Below are 27,729 nucleotides of genomic sequence, written 5' to 3' on the forward strand. Positions count from 1 at the left end.
ATAAAAAAAAACTACATACAAATTATTGAACTCGCTTGATAAATTTTTATCACATAGTCACACATGTAAGATCCTCTACATATAACCTACTGGTCCAGCAAAGCTAGAGCACGTAATGTATAGCACACATCACTTAGATTATTAAAAATGTATCCAGATGAAATCACAATTGACAGTATTTTAATCCATTACAATTCATTGTTTCTCGTAAATCGTGAAAAGGACGATGTTGTGTGAAGCTTTTTTTAAACACATGCATTATATGATACTTTGGATGGTTTCAGATTGTCATTATTTCTAGTTGTCAATACAGTCAGCATTCGTAATTCATATTACTGCATTTACAACACATTGAAATATTTTTTTATTTGAAACATCTGACGTCATATGACGTCATATGACATATGCGTCATCGGTTTAAACTTTGATTATGCAGCTGTTACTCTTTTAGCTTTATGACGAATCCACACATAAGGAATGATTCACGGTATTTTTTTTCATCCGAGGACTTTGAAATGTTACATCCAACAAACAGATGACTTTAATTCACTATGACGACACATTTAGGCTCTTCTAAATCAAACACTAGATCAGTCCATTATGAAATAGGGGTGAATGAGTTAAAATAATCATAGCCTCATGTATATTACGAACAGATGGAATAATTCCAATTTTTAAAATGTTGTCTAAGTCATCTTTGTTGAGCACTGATCTTCTCAAAATTCGAGAATTTATGCATGTAAATGCATGTTGAAACACACTCTCGGGTTTCACAGTGATCTCAATTACGTTCTCAACAACGTAGTGTAGGCTGACTACGTGGGTAACTGATGATGGTTGAAACCCTACATATAATCACATATAATCATAAATTACATTTTGTTCATAGAATGACATGAATTTACTAGAAATATTTCATTTCTTTGTTATATCATATCTGTAACCAGAATTTGATTGAATACTTTCTGTTGCAGAAGGATAATGTAATCTTCAAATCTAAGACCGCAGCCTTTTCCTGAGGAATAACTCCATAACCATCAACACAATAGTCATTTGGTGCGTTCGATCATGAACTGACCAAACAAATAGAGGTCAGAGTTCACGCACTGGGATGTATCTACCGGGGCAGCAGTTTGACTTTGATTCCATTTTTCGCTTTCATTACTACTTCTGCGATAGGAATGACTTCATGGTCCTCGTCAAGTACAATGCGGAATCTGAATCAAAAGATGGTGATTGCAATAAAAGTTCGATGTAATTATCTTGTTAAACATATCAGAAATGTATACAAGCATTGCTTCTGGTTCGATAAAGACAAAGGGACATAACTCTGAAAAATGCAATAGAATTGATTAGAGAAAATATATAAGCATGGATTGTTGAAGGCTAAATCTCAAAGATAGTTCAAATTAATGTCAATAATTTTGTTTGAACGTTGAAAATTTTTGATAAATCTAGTGATTTTAGATGATATTGTAATCTTAATACAAAAATATGTAAGTCTTGATATGTAATTAATCGAACATTTTCGCTTTTTTCTTACGATATTGTCATTCATGAACTATTTAAGAGGACACTGTAAAAGGATATGATCTAATATTATGCACAAGCTGTTGTTTGTTCTAGTTTAGGAGACAATCTAACCAATGTCAAAACAAAATAATGATAGCATATTGCAAAGTTTTCTGCCCTTGCGAGTATTTTTGCTTGTGACGTCATGTGTTTACAAGCGTAACGTCATAACTTTTGGAAAACACAACGTTAATTACGCTCACAAAATAATGACGTCACAATAATGGATACCTACCTGCATGGGAGTTAACTTTGTAATATGCAAAGACGGAATACAAATGAATAAATATCATTGAGACAAAATATAAAAGGGCATTGCCTATGATATTCGATCGTTGTAAATAACAGGGCTATCTTTATTGGGGGTAGATATTTATTATGACATTACTAATTTGTGAGCAAAAAAACGTCGTTTTCTCTAAAAATATGACATTACACTTGTAAAAACATGAAATAACAACCAGTACGTATCCGCAAATACACCAGGGTGATACATCAGTAAAAGTAAACAATAGACATACCTGTTAATGACTTTGCAAAGAATTACTTTCATTTCATTCAGAGCGAAATTCTGTCCAATGCAGTTTCTAGAAAAGATAAGATGTGCGTGAAATCAGACACAAAGTAGGTAAACAAATATAAATTCAAACAAATAAACAATAGAAACATTTGTAAGGCTCCATTTTCAACCATCTAAATGTGTATATCGTAGATAAGGATAGTGAGAACATTCCAGATGTTAACAAACCTACCTTGGTCCAGCCGAAAATGGAACATAGGAGAATGGATCTTTATCACTAGAGGAGTGATCTTCGAACCGGTCAAGTCTGAATTTCTAAAAGTAAAATGATGCATACATAGGTACAATATTGCTATTTTATCTAGATGCTTTAAAACACATATCTTCATGATTGTGTTTATCAAAATATTCACAATGATGTACTTATTTCTGTTACATTGGCAAGAAAATATCCATAGACCTCTTCTATATCTAGCATTGAATTTGAAAACTTGATATGCCGATGAATAAACCTCTAGAAAATTCTTCAAACTGTTTATTGAATGAAAAATACAACATCACTTTAAAAAGAAGTTCCCGGAGAAGAAACATCAGTTTACAACTTTCCGGTGCAGTTTTCAAGCTCGCAATATTGAGTTGGAGCTAATATTGAGCCCTCTATTCACCGCGCTCCTTATCAAAGAAGAAGCTGAAGATTACATTTTTTAAAATACTCAATGATGACGATTTATGTATACCTCATGATCTGGCCAGTTGTCAGGGTGATGGTTGAGGCATTCTATCTGGACCATGACGTCAATGAAAGGCGGAAGTGTAACACCGTCTACTTCTAGAGGTTCTTTGAGCGTGCGCGAGATGACAGGGACTGGCGTGTACATGCGCATTGTCTCTTTTAAGAATAGATGTAATATCTTCATCTGGGGCAAATCATCCCTGGGTAAAAGGTATTCGTCATTAATGCAAACGTCATGCATGATATTATAATTTTCATTTGCTTAAAAGTTTACTTTATCAGTCCATAATGAAAATAATGTCGTCGATGTTTGTAACGTCGCTTCTGATAGGCTGAAATAACGGCGTAATAATTTCAAAGAAAAATGAGTCCCAAAATGAAATAAGAATTTTGAAGGTCTTTAGTAAATTGAATTTTATGGGTTAATTTGAATCGCGTTTTTATGTTAAGGAGATATAACAAAAATCTCAATATGAACCGCTTCGTATTTCATACAGAGTACACTCTGATTTTTGTATTATAACTTCATAACATAAATAATCTAATTAAGTTAATCCTTATGAAATACAACAAGGTTATACACATGTTTTTTGATGAAATTAATAAACAATGTATTCTTATATAATTTGAGTATAGATGATAAGCAAAAAAAAAAACAAATTAACAAATGTGAAAGTTTATAGGAATAAATGAACATGATCGCGATGTACACCTGGTGTAATTTTTAATGAAAAGGACAGTACATCGATCCACAAACCTACCTTATTCATTTCTCTGTTCCCTTGAAGACATCGATTGACATATTTAATTTCAGGTCCCGGCACCATAAAACTATTATCAGACAGATTTGGTTTACTCAAGTTTATGATTTTTTAAATAGACTTAGTAAAAAAAATTGTCTGAGGAAGTTTTATGGTGCCGGGCCCGGATAAAATAGCAACATTTGCTTCAACTTGCGTGTAAAAGGAATTAAAGCCGGTCAAATGTTTATTTTTTATCAATATGTTATAAGTTTCTGACGATAAAATATCAATTTAGATAAGTGTCATTGATGCAATATACAGTACAAACCTACCACGTCACAATATCTTTATCGCGCATTATCTCCCTTACTTCCTCATACACTTTCTGTTGATCATCCGGGTATTTACCAAGACAATAAAAAGTCCAACTAAGAGACGAAGCCGTCGTATCATGACCTGTCACATATATAGAGAACATATTTCTACTGTTAAGTAAATCTAATCGTTAAAGCCAAACAATGGAAAACTCGCACGCTACTGAATCCAATACATTCTGAGAAAAAATCCACCTCATATTCTTCTTTGACCTAATAAATGAAGAAAGACAACCATCACAAAATAAATTAGGAAAGTTTTCTTAGGTTCTGAATTACTTTGTTTATGTCAAAGAGCCTTTGACGGGATACATTCGCTACGTAGTTTTTAGTGACCTAATATAGAAAATATTGAGTCTAAAAGAAACACGTACCTGGACCGGCGTCCTCTCGGATCGCCCGATTTAAATTTCTTTTAGAATAAATATTTTCACTAACAATCTGTGTAACTAATAGTTTCTTGACGCTAAAAAAACTAAAGGTGAAAACATTTTTGACATTTTAATTGTCATCTCGTCATTTTCATTAACTGGTTCACCCTTTTACATTCATAATGAGCTGTTCCAGCCTTTTTAATTAGAATAGGTCAAATGTGTCCCTAGGGGTGAATATGTTAAGAAATAAATGTACAAAAGCCTCTACGTCATGAAATCTGTGGTGAAAAAAATGAATAAGTTATCCACACATCGTGAAACTAGTGAGTTTTGCCACAATTGAAATACTTCGATTAAAATCATTATCTATTTATTATTTACCTGCGAACATGAAAGTATCTACTTCGTCTCTGATTTCACGGTCGGTCAGTCCTTGACCATTAGCATCTCTGGCTGTTAGTAACATATCCATATATATATGTTTACACGTTAGTTTTATGATGTTTAGGTATGCTTCAGTGGTACAGGAAGTACATGAAAGTGACATTCCCGTACCTGGTGCTTCAGCGTCGATTGAAGCATGCACTTCTCAGTTTACTAAGCCTACAGAGGCATCAACAACACTGATTACGTCTACTCCTGCTCCCAAAGAACACAGTCGTCATGAAGAAACTTGTGTACCAATGTCAGATTTTTCAGACATAGAGTAAGTAAATTAAATGTGATTTCTAGAAGTTATATAACATGTTTTGTAATGTACATGTATGTAAAATAAATCAAGTTTATAAAATGTGTAAAACTTCATGGGATAGCATCACTCAAAACATACATAATAATTTGCTCATACATAAACCTACACTGACATCCAATAAATGGCTAGATATAATGTCATTCCCAAATGTTATTATAGTATATATATATACATGTAAAAATCTAACTACATGTTGTATGTACACTTGTAAGCAAGGACGTATATGAGAAGGATAAGTCACACTGGGTTTTGGGCAAAGACAGAGCAGGCGCTTTTGTGTTTGTGCACTGACCGTGACGTTGCAATTGGGCGACGACTGATTTTCCTTTGATATCCGCCAGCGCAGCCTTTGATGTAGCTTGGGGGTGCGAGGGTTACCGTCTTAGTTTCTGAAGAGTGCTGTCATTTCATAAGCTGTCATATTTTTTTAACGATAGTTTAAGACATTTCTTCTAAATCTTCCGTTCTTAAGCAAGTTATAAACATTGTGAAATTTAATAACTTTACATTGGTTTTTCGTTTGACTCAATAAGACAAGTATTTGTTGAGGAAAATGGTTTTTATTCCCGGATCAGAAGCGTCTCGCGTGGTGTTATGTAGTGTAAAGAGACAGTGACGAATCCTTCTGACTTATAAATATTTGTTGTGAGTGATTCTGGTAACTTTTTATTTGTAGAGCTCAATCATCCCATTCGTCTGATTTATCTGGTATTGAAGCAATGCAATCAGACTCGGAAAAAAGTACAAATGCCAGCCTGCTTTCTCGATACCAACAGAAGGCAAAGGAAGCTGAAGACACCTCATTTATTGAGTAGGTATTATAGTATACTGATACGGACTGATATACTACTGACAGCTTCACACAAATGATATACATATTTATTATTGCACAAAAGCCTGTGTTCACAGGGACAATAGCAATAAAACTGTCTGTCTCTACTCCATTTCTGGTAATGGTAAGATGTTGTCACAGACCAGCACCAGCTCACTGTTATAACCTATCTTTTGACCTGTGAACTCAATGTAGCTAATATAAGGAAAAACATGCCAAGAAGCAAAAGGTTTATCTGGTATTATACATGTAACAGTATTTTTATGTAAATCCATTGATAAGGAAAAATGCAACCTGTGAGCTGCATTGTTGTCTTATAAAATACATCAACTTCACACTTTTCTAATTCACTCAGATGCTGTATTAGTTTGTTATTTATTGCAGAATTAGTTTAGTTGGTGGCAGTGCCAGTGAAAATGAGCCAGAAGAAGAAATGTATCAACGTGATCCAACCTACAGTCCAAGCCAAAGTGAGATTGAAGAAGAGGAAGAGTTTGATATGGACTTGGATTTAGAATTGGAAATGTCTTTGAGGTAGTATAGTTATACATCAATAATTTTACGTGAACAAATTATTTGCTTTATTTTTATTACGTGGCCTTCACTTTTTCATGTTTCTTGCAATTTTTCTATATAACAAACATTTATAACAAAGAAACCTTTTCAAGTTTTTTTTCCATTCCTAATAAACATAACATATTTGCCATGGTAAACGTTGAATCCATGAAATAAATTACCATAAAACGTAGACATTGTACTTCTTTTAAAAGACATCTAACTGTAGTGATTCCATTATTTTTCAGTATACTTCAGACACATCTAGATACAGAACCCCTTCATTTGCCAATGGCTGAAGATCCTATAGGGATTGAAGAAGATCCTGTTGATGATGAACTGAGAGATGAGGATAACGACCCCCTTGACACAGATACTGAAACTGATGCTGTTGGCGAGAAGAAGTCCATATGTTTCCAAAGTGCCTTGTTGGAGTTAGCATCAATCCGAATTCCAACCAATTGTCAGAGGAAAGCTTGTGGTGCAGAAATCAGTGTGCGATGTAGATATGTTGGTTGTGCAATACAGATGAAATGGGTAGGTAGTTCATAATTGAATGGCTTTAGCTAAACGGCATAACTTGAGTTCCTATATAAAATATTAACAAGTATGATGTACTTTATGTGAAAATATAAATAAATTATAATTCATCATAAACTTCCAGCTTTCCCGCCCAAAATTATTTTGCTCATATTAGTATATTTTAATCATCTTATCATCATTTTACATAGTGTAATTTATTCAGATTATCATGTCTGTAACCATATATGTATATCAAGGCAATATCAACAATTCTAATGTTAGGTATCAAAGAAACTATTGTAATTTCCACTGATATGGTTATGGCTTAGAAAACTACATAATGAAATGCTAAGCAATTTGGCTATGTTTTATTTTTTAATTATAGACTTGTTCTAACGGCCATCATGTACATACATGGGATTCCCAGCCCAGGATAAAGAAAGTTTATGCTGGTAACTTCCTCTTGTCTGCAGCCATCTTGATAAGTGGAAACAATTTTGCTAAAGTAGCCCTCTTGGCAAAATTCCTGAATTTAGCCATGATAGGAATTACATCGCATCATAGAGTCCAGAGAGTTTTCACTGCTCCTGTCATCAACAATTATTTTGAGGAGATGATGAGGACAACACTAGAGAAATATCGAGGGAAAGATATTGTTGTTGCAGGTGTGTATACGAAATACTGAATAAATAAGGTAATTTGATGTTAGTATCAGAATTAGAGAAAAAGACCAATTAGAAAAAGTTGAATAAATCTTGATAGGAAATACAGGGATAATATCACCATTTTCAATATATTTAGAAAAAGTTCTCTACCAAATATTCAGGTTATCAATGATCACATTGTCTAAAATTCAAAGGTTTGGTATTTATGTGTGAAAACTTCAACATTTATAGGTGACGGGAGAAATGACAGTCCAGGGCATTCTGCAATGTACTGTACGTACACGTTCATCGAGTATGAGTCCAAGGACATTGTAGCATGCCAGATTGTTGACAAAAGAATGACTCAACTGAAGTCAACATTGATGGAGAAAGAAGGCATGATTAGGGCAATGGAGACTGTATTTAATGCAGGTGCCAATATCAAAGAAATATGTACAGATGCACACGTGCAAATAGCACATTATTTGAGTAAGTTCATAGCTAAAAATTGTGTATTGATAGTTGTATAGCTATTATATAATTACCAGAGTCTTTGGCTACATGTACACAAATTACCATTTAGAAATTGGAAAAAATGTCTAAGCAACAAAATATGAACAAAATGCATGTATGCATTATAAAAGGCATATACCTTATCTTGAAATTATTGAAATCAATGTTTGCTTATTTATTTTTTACAAGCTCTCCACCTCTAGGTTGCCAGTTAGAATCCCATGTATGCAGTTGCAAGGTACTGACTGTTGGTCGGTGGCTTTTTTCTGGGTACTCTGGTTTTTCTCCACCAACAAAACTGGCATATCCTTACATGACCCTGTCTGTTCAATAGGACGTTAAACTAATAATTTGTTCTTACTATTTCATTTGTGATGATTCTCAATAATCAGTAAGTATGTTCCTTATGCATGTATGTGTATATCTTTGTTACAGAAACTACCTACCCAGACGTGAAACACAGTTACGACACATGGCACGGGGCTAAAAACCTTGGGAAAAAGCTGACAGCTGTAAGATTTTGTTAGAGTTTATACTGTCTGTAATGTGATTATATAGGTAAATTTAATCAAAAGTTACAATTGTTTTTGTCAAATTTTGAATACATCATGAGATTATCATGGCATTGTTTCAGTAGTTTTTATTAGAAATTATCTTAATTTTTATGCTATACCTATACCAAATAGTCTTATGCATATATCAATGTTGGTGTTTTTGTAGATAGCTGCAGAAGCCAGAAACAAGGAACTGAGACCATGGATCCAGGATCTTATAAATCATTTCTGGTACTGTTCAAGAAAAGCTCAGGGTGATGAGTTAGCCCTTCTAGTGAGTATTATGGTTACTCAAAATGTACATAAGTAAACATAGGTGTAATTGTGAAGTTATTTGCATATTTCAAAATTATTGTTTTTCACAAGTGTTAGGACATCACAGATAACTTATGTGATGAGAATAATCAGTTATAATAGAAACAGAAAGATACGATAATTGATTTAGTAGATTCCTTGTAAAATATTTGAAAGAGTTATCATATTTGGTATAGTTGGAGGGTGGATTTAGGATAGAACTTTGTATATAAAGCATTTTTATTTCATATTTTAGTCCCGATGGAGAGGAATATTACATCATGTTACCAACACGCACGAGTGGGAACTGGGAGATGGGTCTGGACCAGCAGAATGCGAACATGCTCCTCTTCCTGATCCAGGTCCAGATGTGGAGACAAAATGGCTTGATCCGGAAAGTGATGCTCACCATGCCTTGGAGAAATTTGTGTTTGATACTCGATTGCTTCACACATTACAGTATTATGTCAACTTCAGGTACGTACATTATGAAATATTGTTAGTCCCATTCACATTGTACATTTGTAACAGTCAGTTCTTCTTCAATAAAAAAAAAACAACATAAATCTTAGTGAAGAAAATGTTTAGATATTTTACAAACACGTTTCAGGACAATTATACATGAATATTTTACTGCAATATTAGTTTTCTGGCTGGTTAGTCTGGCTGGAGTGACCAAGTGGTTAGAGGCCCAGACATACTAAGCTTTCAGTTCTCGGTCATGAGATAGAATACCATATGGTGCAGTTACTGACTGCTGGTCGGTGGGTTATTTCCAGGTACTTTTGACTTATTTCAACTATATATATATGGTGTGTTCTAAATGACCATATGTCATATGAAATGGGGGATAGGAGAGAATGGGAGAGTTAAAGGTTTATGTTGTGTTCATTCTTTCTTGTGTGAGATATATCTAGTATAGAACTATATAAAGATTTGACTGTAAAACTTCATACTTGGTATAAGGGTCCATAGAGGTCAGGTGGTTTGTAGCATACTAAATCTGTATCAATGTAACCTTCATTTTGACCTCAATTAAAATGAAAAATTTTACCGGTAAATGATTCTTTGTGACACACAGTGTTTTGGGTGTGTGAGATGACAGTAAAGATAAAAAGGAACAAGATAGTGGAATAAGAATGCTGTATAGTACAGTCAAGTTTATTCTGCCTTTCAGTACAACAAACATTATTCTGTTATATCTTCTCTTACAATATGCACATGTACATTTGCTTTGACACACACACAACCACACACACACACACACACACACACACCCACACCCACTCACACACACACACACACACACACTCATTCAATAATATTTTGATAATGCCAGCTGAATTACACAAATTTAGGAAAAACAAATACTTTCATAGCCAAGAATCCAAACAAAACATCATATAAATATTGAGATAATTGTTTTTTCCCCATTATAATTTTAAAACAACTTTACTTTTATCTCTAAAGGCACACTGGTGAACTGGAAAACTTTCACGAGAACATATTGATGTATGCTGCAAAGAGATTTGCTTACAGGTATGTCTCCCATGAACTTTTCACTTGTTATTTTTCTTAGCACAACAAAAAATCATAAATAGAAATGTTCATATCTCAACTGGTTTATACATGAGCAATCATGTTCACAATCTATAACCTTATTATGTTGATTTCAAATGCAGCTATCCTATGTACAAAGCAAGAAACCAGCTAGCTGCCATAGACTACCAAAAGCATAAAGACCGCCAGCATGCCAAAACCAAGTCAGGGGAGCCAATGTAAGTTTTAATAACATTTGCTGGTTTTGAATCTCGTGTAAAGATAAATAATTTTGTAACATTTTGACAAGTGTTGTCTTGCACATTTTATATATGCAACATCGCTGTTGAATATTTAGTCAAGATAATGACTTGTTGAGTAACAAAAAAACAACAACAAAAAACCAGAAATGAATACATTGTTAGTCATATAAAAAGAGTTAATATTTTGTTCGGTATAACAAACAGTCATTATCTCTTAAATTTTGTTTTTGTAGGTATGCACGAAAGTATTCCAAACGAAACAAAAACTGGAGTGCTGTTCCAATCAAAGAACCAAAACAATACAAGTATGTTGCCGACATTTTAAGAAATGCATTGGATGCATTGGAACGACACGAGGGACCACTACCTACAAGGTTTCCGTTGGAGGAAAGTGACCCACGCCAGTTGAAGAGGACAATAGCAGAGGTGTCCCCCATTCCTACAAAGGAACTGGTCCTCCTAAAGAAGTCCAGATTCCAGGACTAATCATGCAGAATTGTTCTTAAATGAATTCAGTGTTTAGATAAAATCTGAACTATGTGTTGAACAGAGATATCAAATGATGATAACAATTATGAGAAAAGACTAGTTATTTCATAATTATCAGAATGCTGATAATGTGATAAGGGTATTTAGTATGCTGATAAGGGTATTTAGTATGCATTTCTGTTGATAGAAATTATGATATGGTGATGATGAAAGACATAGTGTCATCATGATATAGCGAGGATAAATGACATGGTGATGATGAATGACAAGGTGATGATGAATGACAAGGTGGTGATGAATGACAAGGTGGTGATGAATGACAAGGTGGTGATGAATGACAAGGTGGTGATGAATGACAAGGTGGTGATGAATGACAATGTGTGTCATCATGACATACTGAGGGTGAATGACGTGGTGAGGATGAATGACAATGTGTGTCATCATGACATACTGAGGGTGAATGACGTGGTGAGGATGAGTGTGCATGAGGATCATGTTATGCTCAGATTCACAAGATATGAATGATGATAGGATGATATGATGATGTTGAGGATGATATAAGAATGAAGATATGAAGAGTATTCTGTGATGTAGATAAGGATGATATCATAATTTGACTGTGTGTAATGATAGATTTAAAAATGTATCTGCAAAAAAAAAATGCTTCTGAAGATTAAATTATTGTGTTTTTTTATTTTTATTTTTGACAATAAATGAACTTTTATTCCTAGCTGCTAGCTTCAGATTACCTGGTTCATGATAAATCCCTTGACCATTTGAATGAAGTACATTTCAAAAAGAGGAACCTAAATAAACAGACGAAATGATAATGGTGGACAAAATATTAAATAGAGTCTCTAAATAAAAAACTGTTGATATATAACATCAAATTTTATGCAAGTCTGTGAGGTAAATATCCTGTGTAGGTTCCTGTTGTTGAAGGAAATGCCGCTCTGATCTTCCAGATACAGCAACTGGGGATAACTCTTCGGACTCCTCGTCCCAGTCGCCCATGTCTCCACAATGTAAAATTGCGATAAGCACTGTGCCTCATGGCCTTATTATTGTCCTCCACACGGATCCTGTGCCTTCCCAACATGTCCCTATGATATGTGTTCCCAATGGCTAGCACTTGTGGGTCTAATATCAACGCCTCCATTTGCTGTTGACAAAAAGTCATTTTATATATTAGATAATAATGCAAATGAACTAGCTATAAATACATCATGTCAAACTCTGCATTATTTGGGTTTTGTTTTTGTCATGGATGATATAATATCTGTGGACCAATGTTGGTATACCTGAACCAGATTGCCACTGATGCCTCAACCCTCACATAATTAACAAAATTAACATAGGTAATATCATTTCATGTTGCTATTCATAATATATCTGGGTTTGTAAATTACAAATACATGTATGTAAAAGGAACTACAGTACATTTACATTTATTAAAAATATATTAGTAAATCTAAATACTTACTGGTCTCAACGAAACACAGTTGATTGGCAAGCAGCCACAACACTTCTTCTCCAAGTCCGTCGGCATCTCTCTACATTTGCCACATCTACACCAACTTGGGATCTCATCACCTGTGGGTGGATCATCATGTTGTCCTCCAGATCCTGATGCCTCTTGGCAAAGGTCGAACACCAAACCTGGTTGGCGATCAACAAGTTGAAGGACGAGGTTCCTCAGTGGCTCTGCCTCTATTCTTCTGATGATGTCCTATAATAAATATTAATAACATCAATATACATAATCGTGTTATCATTTGAATGTAAATTATTGATAAATATATATATATGTACATTATTACAGTAAATAAACCTAGGTTTCCTAATTCCAAATTTGACCCTTGATAATGTTGCCTTAATTCTCCTTTTTATTCTACAATCACAAATAGTACTTGAGACTGCGATATATGTTGTATTGATTACATACCTAAATGTACTAAATACCTTAAAAAAGTAATAGTAGAACAGAAAATGTGATATACATGCAGTTCGGGTTTGTATGGGATAAACATATACATGTACGTACATGAATATTTTAGTATATTCATTACCTCGTTTACAGAAGAACTCTTGTTTAATCTTTAACTCTTTATACAGGCTAAACCAATCGGGTTAAAGACAGCTTATACGGTAATTAGTTATCTCAAGCCAAGACATTATTGTGATTATCATATTCACAAGATTTGCTTGCATAGACAGTTGACATTATACATTGTACAATTTTTTCTGACATAGTATATATCATATTATATAGTTTATTACATATATAAAAACATGTACATGTATACATATATACCTCTGTTTCTCTCCTCCTTTGTTCCCTTAATCGGCTCACTCTGGCTCTATCATCCTCATGCTGAGCATCCACAGTGGCACCTCTTTGTCCCCTTCCTCTGCCCCTACCTCGTCCTCGTCCTCTTACAACTGCTGGACTATTAGCTACATGGTCTCCTCCACGACCCCTCCCTCTACCCCTTGGTCGTCCACGTGTCCCTCCTCTCCTCCTAGATCCTTGTCCTCTCCTTGGGGGCGTTGGTTGATATTCACTTATCTGATGACAATCAAAGATGATACAGGTACATTATAATGACTAATATCTTACAGCTCAGTCTGAAATTGCATTTATTTCCAGTACCAGATTTAAACGTCAAGTTCTCTTGACATTCCTATACATAATAATTATACTGTTTACATAAAAAAAAAAAAAAAAACAAACAATGCAAATACTAATTACATCCACAAGCAGTCTAGATCTGGTAAACACAATCTATAAGGTATAACTAATTTGCCCAATGAATTTGTTATCTTCATATATTGCGTGCTTTTTTAGTAAACAATTATTTTATGGTAATAAACCTGTATCTATATTTGGACAAAACATTTAGTTATGCATATATAGAGAAGTACTGAACATGGATTACTGTTTATAATCCAGAAACATGTATACCTGTGTACATACATGTGTAAAATATGCATAATTTATTACGTTATTACAAGGACGTATCCTTGGTTATTTGCATGTAAAGTGATGTGGTCGCTAATGACGACTTTAGAGCAAACCCTTCATAAGTATTTTGAAACTATATTGTGGAATACAAATAGGAAAACCCGTACTAAATTACATGTATATAGTGTCGACAGGTTATTTGTTACTGGAACTGAAATCCCATTTCTGTTCTCCTCGTATTGCTTTATGATTACCCCGATACCATAAAAAACATTATACTACACGTATATCTCTGTAAACCTGACGTAAAGTTATGCTATAAAAGGGTAATAACGATCACCCGATGATATGACCAAACTTCCATTACCCCATGTTGGGCCCCATCTCTACACATCGGACGGCTTTTCGCATCAATTTCAACCTTTATCGACATTGCCATCTACAATACGGCACATGAACACAACATTTAGTTAGACACGTTTTATATGCACCATATATGACATGTTAATACACAGTTTACTTACCGTATTACTTCGATCACTGCTTGATGAATCCGACATGACTGAAAATCAGCGTGTTTCTGTTGATATTTTCTAAAGCCTCGCTTTCAAAGAACCACGTGACTTTTATAAATAGATTTGCGCTAAATTTAAATAGGTCTTTCCCCAGATTTCAGTGGTCAAAACTGGACAGTCAAACTGTAATTTGACAACGGCTTTATCGTAACACAACTTTTGGAACACCAAAGAAGCCATTTAGATCGTTTTATTAGAGCAAATTGTCCCTTTAATTTCAGGTCCCGGCACCATAAAACTATTATCAGACAGATTTGGTTTACTCAAGTATATGATTTTACATAGACTTAGTAAAAAAATTGTCTGAGGAAGTTTTATGGTGCCGGCCCGGATAAAATAGCAACATTTGCTTCAACTTGCGTGTAAAAGGAATTAAAGCCGGTCAAATGTTTATTTTTTATCAATATGTTATAAGTTTCTGACGATAAAATATCAATTTAGATAAGTGTCATTGATGCAATATACAGTACAAACCTACCACGTCACAATATCTTTATCGCGCATTATCTCCCTTACTTCCTCATACACTTTCTGTTGATCATCCGGGTATTTACCAAGACAATAGAAGGTCCAACTAAGGGACGAAGCCGTCGTATCATGACCTGTCACATATATAGAGAACATATTTCTACTGTTAAGTAAATCTAATCGTTAAAGCCAAACAATGGAAAACTCGCACGCTATTGAATCCAATACATTCTGAGAAAAAATTCACCTCATATTCTTCTTTGACCCAATAAATGAAGAAAGACAACCATCACAAAATAGATTAGGAAAGTTTTCTTAGGTTCTGAATTACTTTGTTTATGTCAAAGAGCCTTTGACGGGATACATTCGCTACGTAGTTTTTTAGTGACCTAATATAGAAAATATTGAGTCTAAAAGAAACACGTACCTGGACCGGCGTCCTCTCGGATCGCCCGATTTAAATTTCTTTTAGAATAAATATTTTCACTAACAATCTGTGTAACTAATAGTTTCTTGACGCTAAAAAAACTAAAGGTGAAAACATTTTTGACATTTTAATTGTCATCTCGTCATTTTCATTAACTGGTTCACCCTTTAACGTTCATAATGAGCTGTTCCAGCCTTTTTAATTAGAATAGGTCAAATGTGTCCCTAGGGGTGAATATGTTAAGAAATAAATGTACAAAAGCCTCTACGTCATGAAATCTGTGGTGAAAAAAATGAATAAGTTATCCACACATCGTGAAACTAGTGAGTTTTGCCACAATTGAAATACTTCGATTAAAATCATTATCTATTTATTATTTACCTGCGAACATGAAAGTATCTACTTCGTCTCTGATTTCACGGTCGGTCAGTCCTTGACCATTAGCATCTCTGGCTGTTAGTAACATATCCAGAAAGTCCAGCCGGCGTTTGTTTGTCGAGGAAGGGTTATTTTTCTACGACACAGGACAATTAAAATAGAAATAAAATATGTTACACATGAGAAGGGAAAAATCGAAAAAGTAATTATTTGAGAATTTATAATTCATTTAAACTGCTCAACAAACTGTTATTGAACTTTTTTTAAGAAATTCTAAAATTCACAATATACTTCAAACTTCTACTTTTGAATTGTTGGGTTATCTTAGCCAATAAGAAATACTCAGAATACATTTACATTACCAAATATTCATTTGAATCAAATTGATTTGTAAACTTCATAAATGTCGAGACAGATTATGTACCAAAGACATTCATGTGATGTATTTCAGAGGAGTTGAGCTTTTCTATTGTATCTATAAGAGTTTAGCAATTTAAAAATCCAACGTTAACTTAACTATTAATGTAATATTAATGACTAAATACGAGCATTCTCCATTTTGCATATTACAGAGTTATTTTGCATATTACAGAGTTATCTGTCCATGCAGGTAGGCATGGATTGAAACGTCATTTATTTGCGAGCGTAATGTCATACTTGTCTGAGAAAATGACGTGAATTTGCTCATAAAACAATCACGTCACACTGGATACTTTACCGTATTATGGGAGGTACAGTTTAACTCTGTTATAAGCAAAGGGGGAATGCATTTTGCTTACAATAGAATATACAGATAGAGGGTAAAGGTAGGTACCAAAGTATCTTTTCTTTTCTGGATTATTTCATTAGCGAAGTTATGAACATATTCACACAAACTGAAGAAACGTCGGCCCTGACTTGTCAATCTAAACACAGCGTCGATCTGCAGGATGGGATTTCTATAAAAACAAAATTATAAAAAATCAGAAAGTTAGGTCGACAAAACACAACACGCTATTTTGGGTATGCATCATTTCACAATATATATTTGAATGAAATTGAAATATTATAAATTTAAATGATTTTATATAAAACTTCAACATTTTTCATTTATCTCCCAATCAACAAATAAATAATGTTAGCTGAGAAATATGCTTTACTTACAAATCTAGTTAGAACCAAATATACTAGAGCTGCAAACGATGTTTATATTATGGTCAAACATTTCAGCTTTGGATAACTTTTAAGGAACATCATTCAATTACGAATCTGACCTCAAAACAGCGGTCAAAGCGTTCTTAAGGACTTTATTATCACTTTTAAAGCTGACAATGCAAGTTAAAAACATGCAGTTGAAATAAAAAAAAAATATTAACGAAATATTTTTTTTTCAAAAATTGTTTCTGAGACATCCCTTAGTTATGACAGTGTGGTATCTAAGTAAGTGGCAGCCATTTTTCTTTTGCTCTGCTTAGTAACCTTCACTGGCCAACCCCCCATATAAAGCACGGGACACTTGACACACGTGTATCATTCTAAGCATATCTTGTCTCAGATACACATGCCCCGATATTGCAAATACAATGTCAAATTGAAAATAAACACTGCACTCACCTGACGATATTTCATTGAAGTAATAGATGAATGTGTTGTCAGCTGTATCCCAACATATGTCCAATACGAACTAATAAAACACTTCAATATACACTAAGTTTTACACGTACATGTACAATGACACGTGTGTGTCCTTGATAGTTGTCGCTCGTTCGGGTCAGGTACATTGTCACGTGTATATGGTCAGTTGAGTGCGTCGGGTACGATGATATACGTGGAGATATGTGGACGGATTATTTTTGGATTTCTATTCACTTGCGTTGGAATTTTATTTTGAGAAACATCTAAATGACAACTTAGAGGAGTTGACATGTTTTCTTGCTAAAAAAAGTCCCATATAGTTTTACAGGTGAGGGTTTTGTTTACCTATTTGTAGGTGATATAACCTTTGGACTGCTAGCACAGGGGGCCAACTCAATGAAAATGAATGTTGTCATTCATTTTTGTATTTGGTGGATGGACTGATGAGTATATATGACAGTCATGTGATTTTTTTTCCAAAAATACCAGATTTGAAAAATTATTAAAAAAATCGGGATGTTTACTATAAAACAGAGAAAGGGACGACAGTCGCCATATTGGATTTTTTACCCCCACCTCGATTAAAGTTAATTTTTTCATAATAGTATACCCTTTTTCCTAGAGTCATAGTCACGCATCAGTCCTCCGATAATCCATTATCACACACATACCATGCAAAAGCATATAAACGATGTCTATATAGTCAAACGCAATATTTTAATCCAAAATTACCGGCGCTTTCTGACTTGTGACATCGAAAGCAACGTCCTAGTAAAGAGCGACTAGAGTGACTTCCCCTGCAGTGTAATTCAATGGGTTTAATCAGAGATATTCCGATACGTTTGTTTTCGCGGAAAATTTGAACATTAAAATGTATCGGAATACCTCTGACTAAACCCATTGAATGACATTGCAGGGGAAGTCACTCTAATCGCTCTTCACTAGAACGTTGCTTTCGATGTCACAAGTCAGAAAGCGCCGGTAATTTTGGATTAAAATATTGCGTTTGACTATATAGACATCGTTTATATGCTTTTGCATGGTATGTGTGTAATTATGGATTATCGGAGGACTGATGCGTGACTATGACTCTAGGAAAAAAGGTATACTATTGTGAAAAAAATTAACTTTAATCGAGGTGGGGGTGAAAATCCAATATGGCGACTGTCGTCCCTTTCTCTGTTTTATAGTAAATATCCAGATTTTTTTAACAATTTTTCAAATCTGGTATTTTTGGAAAAAAAATCACATGACTGTCATATATACTCATCAGCCCATCCACCAAATACATAAAAATGTATGACAATATCCATTTTCATTGAGTTGGTCCCCTGTGACTGCTAGGTGTATAGGTATCTGAATGAGCGCACGTGTGTCGATTCACGCGCTTTATATAGGGGTCGGTGAGTCGTCGGAATGTAAAACAAAAATGGCTGTCCTCAACCGGGGAATGTCTCATAAACGATTCTTGGAAAAACGAGTATACTTATTTAAAAAAAATCATGTTAATAATTTTAACTTGCATTGTCAGCTTTAAGGACATATCTACTGCTCTTTCCATACTGGAAATAAGCTATCATGTTTTATTAACACTTACATGAATCTCTCTGCCGCTAAATGAGTTAGTTCATCCACTGCATGAACGTATGGATGCTTGTCTCTAAAATAAGAAAACGGAGCATATTATAAACTAAAATTTAATTAGACAATCTTACCTAAAAGCAATTCTTGAAATCTTAAGAAAATCAATATTACAAACATAAAATAGACTAATCCTACGCACTAGAATTGCGTGTGAACGCATTAGTATTGTATGTGAACGCAAAAGTAATGCGTGTGAACGCAAAAGTATTGTTGCGTGTAAACGGAATAATTATTGCGTGGGAACGCATTATAATTATATTGTGCAAACGCAATACTATTGTGTGCGAGCGCAATTATTATTCACATGCAGTATTTTTTTTATGTATTTCTCAATTCCTTTCTCAGCCACTGAACTCATCATTGGCAAACAAAACTGCGTGAGAATTATTTGCGAGAGTTTAATTTCGCTATTTGCACGTGGAAACATTTTGCGACGTGATCATTTTTTTGATGAAATTTATCTTCGGACTTACAACAACATAGTCGCATAAACACTGAAATTATTGTACATGTGGACCGCGGTTATAGCCTATCCAAGTATTTGGCGAAAATATCTACCTCGCGTAACCTGTGACGTTTAGAATGTATGTATACTTTTTGGATGTTCCTAGTATACTTTTAGTGGAATAGAACCGAGTGTTCAAGAAGGGGAACCGTTTCTCGCTCGCTCAATATAATAAATCTGCACATATTAACATTTTTTTTCTTTCTTATTAAAAAAAGTTTACCCTTCTTGCAAAACACTCATTATTGTGTAAACAAATACTTGATTTATGAAATGAAACACAATCATTTACCCCTGTTCCTGAACATCAGACTCATGGGACAGCGCACATCGCAGAAGAATATCAAGAGTAGCTACAGCGGTAGGCTTGGTAACTTCAATAGAATTTCCTTCGGTTGATGAAGATTCCAATTTGCTCTACGCAAAGATATCATAAATCATAACAAATGCAAACAGGGTATGATACATTGTATTTTGTTTTCTTCGACTACAACAATACCGACAATGGAAAGGGTCAAACAATAATGTTAGACGAATATTGTTACTGTATATACAATTTCGTATAAGACAGCAAGGAGATATATATCAATGTGACAAAGCATGTGTTATATTTTACCTACATATTATACAAGAAAGCGTAAGTCTTAATCAAACATTAGTTCTATTTGCCAATTTTCTCGTAATGAAACCCATTTCTGACCGAATTCCTACAATGTTTTGAGGTTTAAGCGGTGTTTACTTACTATGAATGTATCGCATGCATCATTGTATATATCTATATATGGACGCAATATGTCGAAGTGAAAAGCTGGAGTAAGCATGCGGCGATTCCTTTGCCACTTTGTGCCCGAACTGAACAACAACCCATCTCCTACAAATAACAGTAAAATACATCAACAAATATCCTTTTTTGATCTATTAAAAAACAACCCATCTCCTGCAAACGGCAGTAAAATAATCATCAGATGTCAGTCCATTTCACAATGTAAACTTCTTTATAAATTACGTGTAATATTTCATAACAAAAGTGAAAACTGTAAACAAAACTGTAAAAAAACCACCAGCTTCCTTTCGCATGAGAAAACAATTTTGCAGCGATAGACGAAAATATCTCAAATTCACATATATTAAGAAGTATTTTCAACTTTGATTTTAAACGTCATATCTAATATGCGTGCGTGACAGAATGTTCCCAAACCGATATATAAACACTGGTTTAATGTTTTTAGTGAAAAAACAGTTTACAACAATACACAGCCGTTAGAAATCGTTCGATGGGGGTATTTTGCGATAGTTAGAATACAAGTGCATTGTGATGTTACGTATGTGAAAATTAGATATTAAAAGCCACTTCGGAAAGGCAGTGGGCATTTAAGGCATTTGAAAAAGTTAAATGTGTTAGCTAAACATGGCGTTTTTAATAATTATGCAACAGAATTTAGGTTACTAGCTCAACAAAGCATACTGATTGCGAACTCTTTTATTTTCTTCTTGGTGGAACATATAATAGATTAGGAAGTCGAGCCTTTCAAGCACCAAATGCACCAGTAATTGATTGCAGATTGTTTTATTTTCTCTTTATTATAACATAAGATGAGTAAGTGTATAGCTTTTCAAACGCCAAATAGACCAGTATTTACCTTAACTTAAGAACTTAGAACACGAGTAGATCGACAACGTGTAGAAACCTAATGTTGTATAAAATGGTATACAGCAAATATGTGAAGATGAAATACCTTATTTATGATTATTTGGCGATGAAGTGATAAATCATCGACGACAATTTATAAAATGTTAAGTGCATACATACAAAAGGTAGACATTAGAATTTATAAATATAATCAACCCATAAAGGAAAACACAAAGTTGCTTATAATTTGGTTGAAACAACAGCGTAACGATACCAAAGAAAACAATCCACAAAGAATTTTACAATTCAAAGAGATTATATATTGTAGATTGTATCATAAGAATTAATTTGAATATATTTTTTTTTATTATATTAAGATATGAAAAGATAAAAGTGCATATTTTTGTGTTATATATCCATTAGATTTTCAAGTTATTCCATAGATAATAATGATACTGTTTCACGGTTTATTAAGGGTACCCGCAGATATTCGTGTTATATCAACATAACAGAAACAAATAATCAAATGATTGCTTTAATAATAATGTTTATTGTTATAACAGAAGCCGAATAATAGTTATTTCTCACCTAGCCATGGCACAAATGATCCATAAGGCGATCCTACACCAGTAGGTTTGGGGACGGACGACTTGAGTACTGCCTTGGCCGTGTCAGGGTGTACCATGGAGAAGTTAGGAAACAATGACGTCACCCATGTAATAATTAGTTTCGGCCTCTTCTCATTGATTACTTTCTTAGCAATATCTACCCAGTCGTATGTATGCTCCAACTGCAAAATAATTTAGTACTGTACTGATAGGTTTACTTTTCATTTGAAATATTGGTTACTTTAAATAGTTTGAGTTATTAAGCTTGAATTCCTATCAACAACTAGCATTATGCAAGGACGACCTCTCCTGTGTTGCAGTGTGTATGTGTGCTTTGGGAGGCTGCAGTATATTGATGTAGTGTGTCCTTGCAACAGTGGGACGCTTGCCCGTTTATACCGTTATCTCACCGAAGCATTCCGCCGAAGACAAAAACAAAAGTAACAACACTTTATCTACATGTTACCGACAATAAGCAAACTAGTGGTCCAACTGTCTCTATACTGAACGTTTAGCTGGAACAGAAACTGTATAGACTATGTTGTATCGCGGCCATGGCACAAAACTTATTTACGGGGCGACTTTCAATAGTGAACGACAAAGGAGCTATCACATCGCCAATACAGGAACTTTTGCTATTCATACTGTATATACTATTCTATAGCATCAGTAAGGAGGCAGCAGTGGTTGCTTCCAGTTGGATACCAGCAACAGTGCTAGGCAAAAAGGTGACGAATGGGAGCAAGAACAGACAGAAAATATGACAACTACCCGCAGTTACATCAAGCGGACCGATCCCTGTTGGGTCTTCAACCCAGTCGACGCACCTCTGGAGGCCGTCGTGGAAAACACCGAAACGTCTGGGGAAGGAGGATCCACATGATGAGATTTGAACTATACTTTTCATCGTGGTTTGGAGCTCTTAAAATACCATGTGGCCTGTAATTTTCGAAGTTGATCCATATGAAACTTTTATATACACTGCTTCAATTCCAAAGTACTTAAATTTTTCAAGTTTTAGATACGAGACATTTGATTTTGATACTTAGCATTAATGAAAAGTACTAAAAGGACAGAGTAGATATATAGTAAACAGCTTGTGTTTCAGTTTGTGAAATCCTTCGTTGAATTTCATGGTATTTTGAAAAAAATGAAAATTGAATTATGTTTTACAATATATATTTTCTTTGAATTCTTTGTACAAAGAGCTGACATTATGTTTATCGTTCTAATCATGGGTTCATTTGCATACGCGAGTGTGTTGATATATGCCGTCTTTCTGTCCTCAGGCCAACTTAACCATAGTCTATAGAAGTTATTCCTAATTAGTGCTCAGAATAGGATAAAAAAATAAAATAAAATGGTTTGACAGTTGTCGGTATAATGTGACCGGGTTGGGCGTGTGTGGTGTCTTTAGTGGTATGCTTCAGTTGGATAACGCTTTAAAGATGGGCAAGGGGCCTCTATACATGACTACACAACATGAACAAACCGCAGCCTCCCAAATCATGGGAGGCCGTCCTTAAGTGACCATAGCTGTTAATAATACGTTTAACTTAGTTAAAAAACCAATTCAAATTTTGGAAAGTAGAGTTGGTAATCAAACGCTCTCGAATGAAGTGAACAAGCAAACAGACAAATGTAATTTCTTACTCATTGAGAAATATAAAAATTGAACCATCCATGCTGTATAACTTCCAAGACATGACAGAGATGATATAACGCTTTTGAAAAGTTGATTGTAAGAGCAAACTCTACACAAAACAGAACTGAAATATTGCCAATGTCTTAATGAATGGGAAATTTATCTTATACAGATACATCAGGTTACCGCTTTGGGCAGCTTTATAAAACATTTTTGCTGAGAGACGTTCACTACCAACTGATGATCATTTCCGCTATGTAACCTTCGGTTTTACGTAGGATGAATTGTAAACAGTTTATTTTACTAGTGACAGGCGCAGGATGTGGTTACCGTATAATTACACTGTATATAACAGCCTCTTAGGTGTGGAATGTTGATTTAGACGCGGCACGGAAAAACTTTCAAGTGTATGGCTCAATAGCATATATATGTATAATAGGTCACTATCCCTTTAAGTAAACTGAGTTACGTTTATATCTTCTTAGCTCCCAGCGTGTTTTTGTTAAGAATTCTGGTGATACAGTATTGTTCCTTTGCTTGGACACACTGGTCTGGCCAAATCCGGAAAGGCATTGGTACAAGGCTTACTTCATATCAATAGATCTTATTTATATCCGCAAAACCAATGGCTACATGTAGTCTAATGGCTTCCACACCACCAACAGTATTGTAAACAGCGAAAAGCTCTTGGCAACTCACTATTGCCATAGCGACGTATTCTACAAGATGTAATTACTTGGAGGCTAAATCTAGGCTGAATAATGACTTTCAAACGTACAAAAATATACTGTTCACGTTGATATTTCCACGAGCGTTTGATTTCGCGATTTGCACGTGCAATGATTTCGCGATGGTTATTCCGCGATTTTGACACATATTGATTTTTTTTAAACATAGTTTCAAATATGCACCAAGTATTACGCAAACGGAATCGCGCCGAAAAAAATCCTTATCGTAATTCGCAGAGATTTCCACCTCGCATTTTTTTTACGTTTACTCAGTGCAATATATCAATATTGTTAAGCACACACAAAAACCTTTTACGAGGTTGAAAGCCTAATAACCACATTTTTCTTCTATTCATCATTGCACATTCAAAATTGTGATGCTATAAAGTATTCAGCGCATCTGTCACCAATCCAACGTTGGGTTCCTTATGGGTGATAGACCCAACAATGCTAACAAAGTATACGCGAGATAATCATTCAAGAAATTGAAATCACATAAATTTCTCATTGAGTTTCAGCAGACATATACCTTACACCAATCCCGCGCGTAAGGTATTTAAATAATAGGTTTGTAGCTCAGCTAGATGAATGGTCACGTTGACATAAATCAGCGATGCCAAAGAGGTTTAAATCGTTAACTGGAATATATTACACACACCTATGCCGAGAGTTAAGGAAGGTAAGCAAATGATTCTGGATACGGGGATTCAAATTGCACTAATTTGGCCCTAGATTTTATTTCTTCTTATTGGTCTTATGCTACGACGAAAATAGAATAATAAGTAACAAACAATGCATTTAATGGTGATACAGTCGATTATCATTATATCGAAATAACCGAATAAGGAGACACTTCGAATCAAATATGGTCTTCGAATTAAACAAGTTCGAGTAAACAATTATTTCTGTATTTATCTACTTACCATATGGAGGTTCCCCCAGAATGGGTGTAAGGGACCAAGCACTGTAAACTTTCTGGCGGCAGCACACCATTCTCGGTAGCGTATGAAAAATTTCACAATCTTCCATCCCAGAAACGCCAGAACTGCGGTCACTACCAGTCGGATTGGCCAACCAACCTCCATATTTGTCTGTTGTATCTGAGTCAGCTTTGATTTCTCATCTCATCGCCGTTACACCGTCTACAATTCATCAACAGGCTAAATATATATTATAAAAGTTGTAGAATGTTGAACTTGTAGACTGAATTTACTACTCTCCAAAAATACCTATTATTTATGAGCGAAGCTTAGCGGAGAGAATTTGTACTAAGGCAGGTAATCCAGTCTAAATGATCTTGAATTATACCACTTATTTTAGTTATTACACTCAGAACTCATCGAATGTAACCAATGGATATGACTAGCACACCCTAAGGTATTCCGAACGACAGTTATTCCTTATTTTGATCTGGTGTATCAGAATTACGAGAACGGCATAGAATCTGATAAACTTTCAGAAAAAAAAAAAAAAAAAAAAAAACTACACGAGATTCTATATTACCATCAACACCTATAGTACACATAAGGGCATATAGCTTTGTAAAATGCAAAGACCGAAAATACAACGCGTTGTACCAGACAGACATGAACACCAGCTTACGGGTTCCTTGTTTATAACAGCCGATCCTCGATATTCCAGGGGTTACTTTCACTATCGTTACATAACGTCAATGCTAAAAAAACCTGGAGCATCGAGGATGATAACAGCTTTACTTTTATTTGTCAGATTCCATGTAATGATAAAGAATTCTTCGGATATGAGATCAACGACCTACAGACGAACTTGAGAAGAAACATCCGCTAGGTTCATATATGAGAAATAATCCTGACAGTATTACATGTATAGACTGTAATAAATTCCGATTTCCCAACGTGTAGTATTACATGCACTGTCGTTTTGAATGTAAATTGGCTGTTCCTTCCAAATGTTACATGTGCTTTTGAATAGATTTTAAATATTTCTGCATTTAAACCTATGTAAATAATGTCAGTGATTTAAAAAAGGTGTGATCGGTCGAGTCGCTAAGAGTGACAAAGTTTGACCCAGTTACTCTATAGCTTGATAGAGATATTTCGGTGTATATAGTACAACGTTTTTATACAAGATACACAAGTAAAATCTTCTCTGAAGAAACGAAGAGTAAATAAACTTATTCCAGTGCACGTGTTCTATAAATAGACCTATAACATTAGTTTCGATATGTGTGTCTTTGGTAGGCAGTTAGACTGGCCACCAGACCCTAAATATATATAAGTTGCTGATAATACTTTTTCAGCAGAGTTCTTTACTAGATTATCTCCCCCTAGCAGTAAACTTAGAATCAGGCATGTAGTAGAGACAAAAATAATCAAGCCAAATTTTAGTGATTTTTTTTATATTCTAGAGACTGGTGGCCAGTCTACTATAGGTATAGGTTATCTGGTACAAACTACACGCATGTGTACAAACAAATGCTTAGGTAAATGACATGTACCTCATAGCAAAAAACTGGGGGAGGGGGTCACTTCATAGCAAAGATTTCGGTGAGGGGAAGTACCCCATAGCACCTGATGTGACAAAGGTACATATTTATTTGTGGATATATCATAAAGAATATCACGTACATATCAAGGTGTAGTAGAATATATATGTATATTATTGTACATGGTATGCATGTCGATATATGTACGCATGTACCAATAATATTATATATACAAGATGCAAATTATCACATACATAATATATGGTACAGTAAATAGAATATTATGTGTGTTCGATGGTATTCATTTATAACTTATCCCTTAGATATCACGAATCTGTGAACATTTACACGATTTACTCTCACGCCTTCCCTCCTACACTCGGATATACCACACATACACATACCATAACACAATATGTGTACACACTTTCACAACATGTACACACATTCAATCGTATATTATATTTGCAAATGTGAAGGAACTACATATAATATATGTATATAACTGTATCGATTTAATCATAGATAACTAAATGTGTACTTACTTGCTCTATTGGCCGTCCGTCATAGTGTACATGTGAGAGCCGAAGGTGTAGCGAGATGAAACAGAGTGTAGTTATGAGGTATACACCATGAAGTAGAACATAAGGTATCTAAAAATAAAAACGGTATATCTTCCACACGAACAGGTCGACGTGTAAAAATGATGCTTTCAAATAATGACGGCTGTAATAAATAACAGCAATTAGTAAAGACACAACACGTTATACCAGCCAAAGCTTATCAGCTGAAGTTCAACTGGTCTA

General features: G+C 34.6%; 3 protein-coding genes across 3 annotated transcripts; 1 reads left to right on the forward strand and 2 right to left on the reverse strand.

The window, feature by feature from the left end:
* Positions 1-163: 163 nt before the first annotated feature.
* On the reverse strand, positions 164-27,729 carry LOC138331498 (cytochrome P450 4F4-like). The gene is made up of 13 exons (XM_069279175.1): positions 27,469-27,729; positions 25,383-25,601; positions 22,067-22,268; positions 20,592-20,719; positions 20,141-20,265; positions 19,297-19,359; positions 16,900-17,023; positions 16,089-16,221; positions 15,291-15,414; positions 2,830-3,025; positions 2,325-2,407; positions 2,094-2,159; positions 164-1,217 (listed from the first exon to the last, which is right to left on the reverse strand). Exons 2-13 carry the CDS (start codon positions 25,542-25,544, stop codon positions 1,118-1,120), a joined length of 1,506 nt encoding a protein of 501 aa, XP_069135276.1. The 5' UTR covers positions 25,545-25,601; positions 27,469-27,729; the 3' UTR covers positions 164-1,117.
* On the forward strand, positions 4,787-11,418 carry LOC138331495 (uncharacterized). Its single transcript, XM_069279168.1, has 12 exons — positions 4,787-5,022; positions 5,744-5,878; positions 6,284-6,433; positions 6,703-6,991; positions 7,362-7,641; positions 7,873-8,109; positions 8,569-8,645; positions 8,854-8,961; positions 9,238-9,458; positions 10,452-10,520; positions 10,664-10,759; positions 11,017-11,418. The coding sequence occupies exons 1-12, from the start codon at positions 4,814-4,816 to the stop codon at positions 11,267-11,269; spliced, it is 2,124 nt and encodes a 707-aa protein (XP_069135269.1). The 5' UTR covers positions 4,787-4,813; the 3' UTR covers positions 11,270-11,418.
* On the reverse strand, positions 11,436-14,890 carry LOC138331497 (uncharacterized). Its single transcript, XM_069279174.1, has 4 exons — positions 14,762-14,890; positions 13,587-13,841; positions 12,756-13,001; positions 11,436-12,434 (listed from the first exon to the last, which is right to left on the reverse strand). Exons 1-4 carry the CDS (start codon positions 14,795-14,797, stop codon positions 12,165-12,167), a joined length of 807 nt encoding a protein of 268 aa, XP_069135275.1. The 5' UTR covers positions 14,798-14,890; the 3' UTR covers positions 11,436-12,164.

Source organism: Argopecten irradians, chromosome 9 (genome assembly GCF_041381155.1).
Source record: "Argopecten irradians isolate NY chromosome 9, Ai_NY, whole genome shotgun sequence".
In the NCBI taxonomy this organism is placed as follows: Eukaryota; Metazoa; Mollusca; class Bivalvia; order Pectinida; family Pectinidae; genus Argopecten; species Argopecten irradians.

What these genes read in the sequence shown, in the direction of transcription:
- LOC138331495 (XM_069279168.1), top strand. Translation starts at nt 4,814, where the DNA reads ATGATGTTTAGGTATGCTTCAGTGGTACAGGAAGTACATGAAAGTGAC. An exon ending in GAATTGGAAATGTCTTTGAG is followed by an intron (nt 6,434 to 6,702) that starts GTAGTATAGTTA and finishes ATTATTTTTCAG; the next exon opens with TATACTTCAGACACATCTAG. An exon ending in TTGGGAAAAAGCTGACAGCT is followed by an intron (nt 8,646 to 8,853) that starts GTAAGATTTTGT and finishes GTGTTTTTGTAG; the next exon opens with ATAGCTGCAGAAGCCAGAAA.
- LOC138331497 (XM_069279174.1), bottom strand. Translation starts at nt 14,797, where the DNA reads ATGTCGGATTCATCAAGCAGTGATCGAAGTAATACG. An exon ending in AAAGGAGGAGAGAAACAGAG is followed by an intron (nt 13,002 to 13,586) that starts GTATATATGTAT and finishes TATTTATTATAG; the next exon opens with GACATCATCAGAAGAATAGA. An exon ending in ACTGTGTTTCGTTGAGACCA is followed by an intron (nt 12,435 to 12,755) that starts GTAAGTATTTAG and finishes TTTTGTCAACAG; the next exon opens with CAAATGGAGGCGTTGATATT.
- LOC138331498 (XM_069279175.1), bottom strand. Translation starts at nt 25,544, where the DNA reads ATGGAGGTTGGTTGGCCAATCCGACTGGTAGTGACCGCAGTTCTGGCG. An exon ending in TCTGGGGGAACCTCCATATG is followed by an intron (nt 22,269 to 25,382) that starts GTAAGTAGATAA and finishes ATTATTTTGCAG; the next exon opens with TTGGAGCATACATACGACTG. An exon ending in CCATTTTCGGCTGGACCAAG is followed by an intron (nt 2,160 to 2,324) that starts GTAGGTTTGTTA and finishes TATCTTTTCTAG; the next exon opens with AAACTGCATTGGACAGAATT.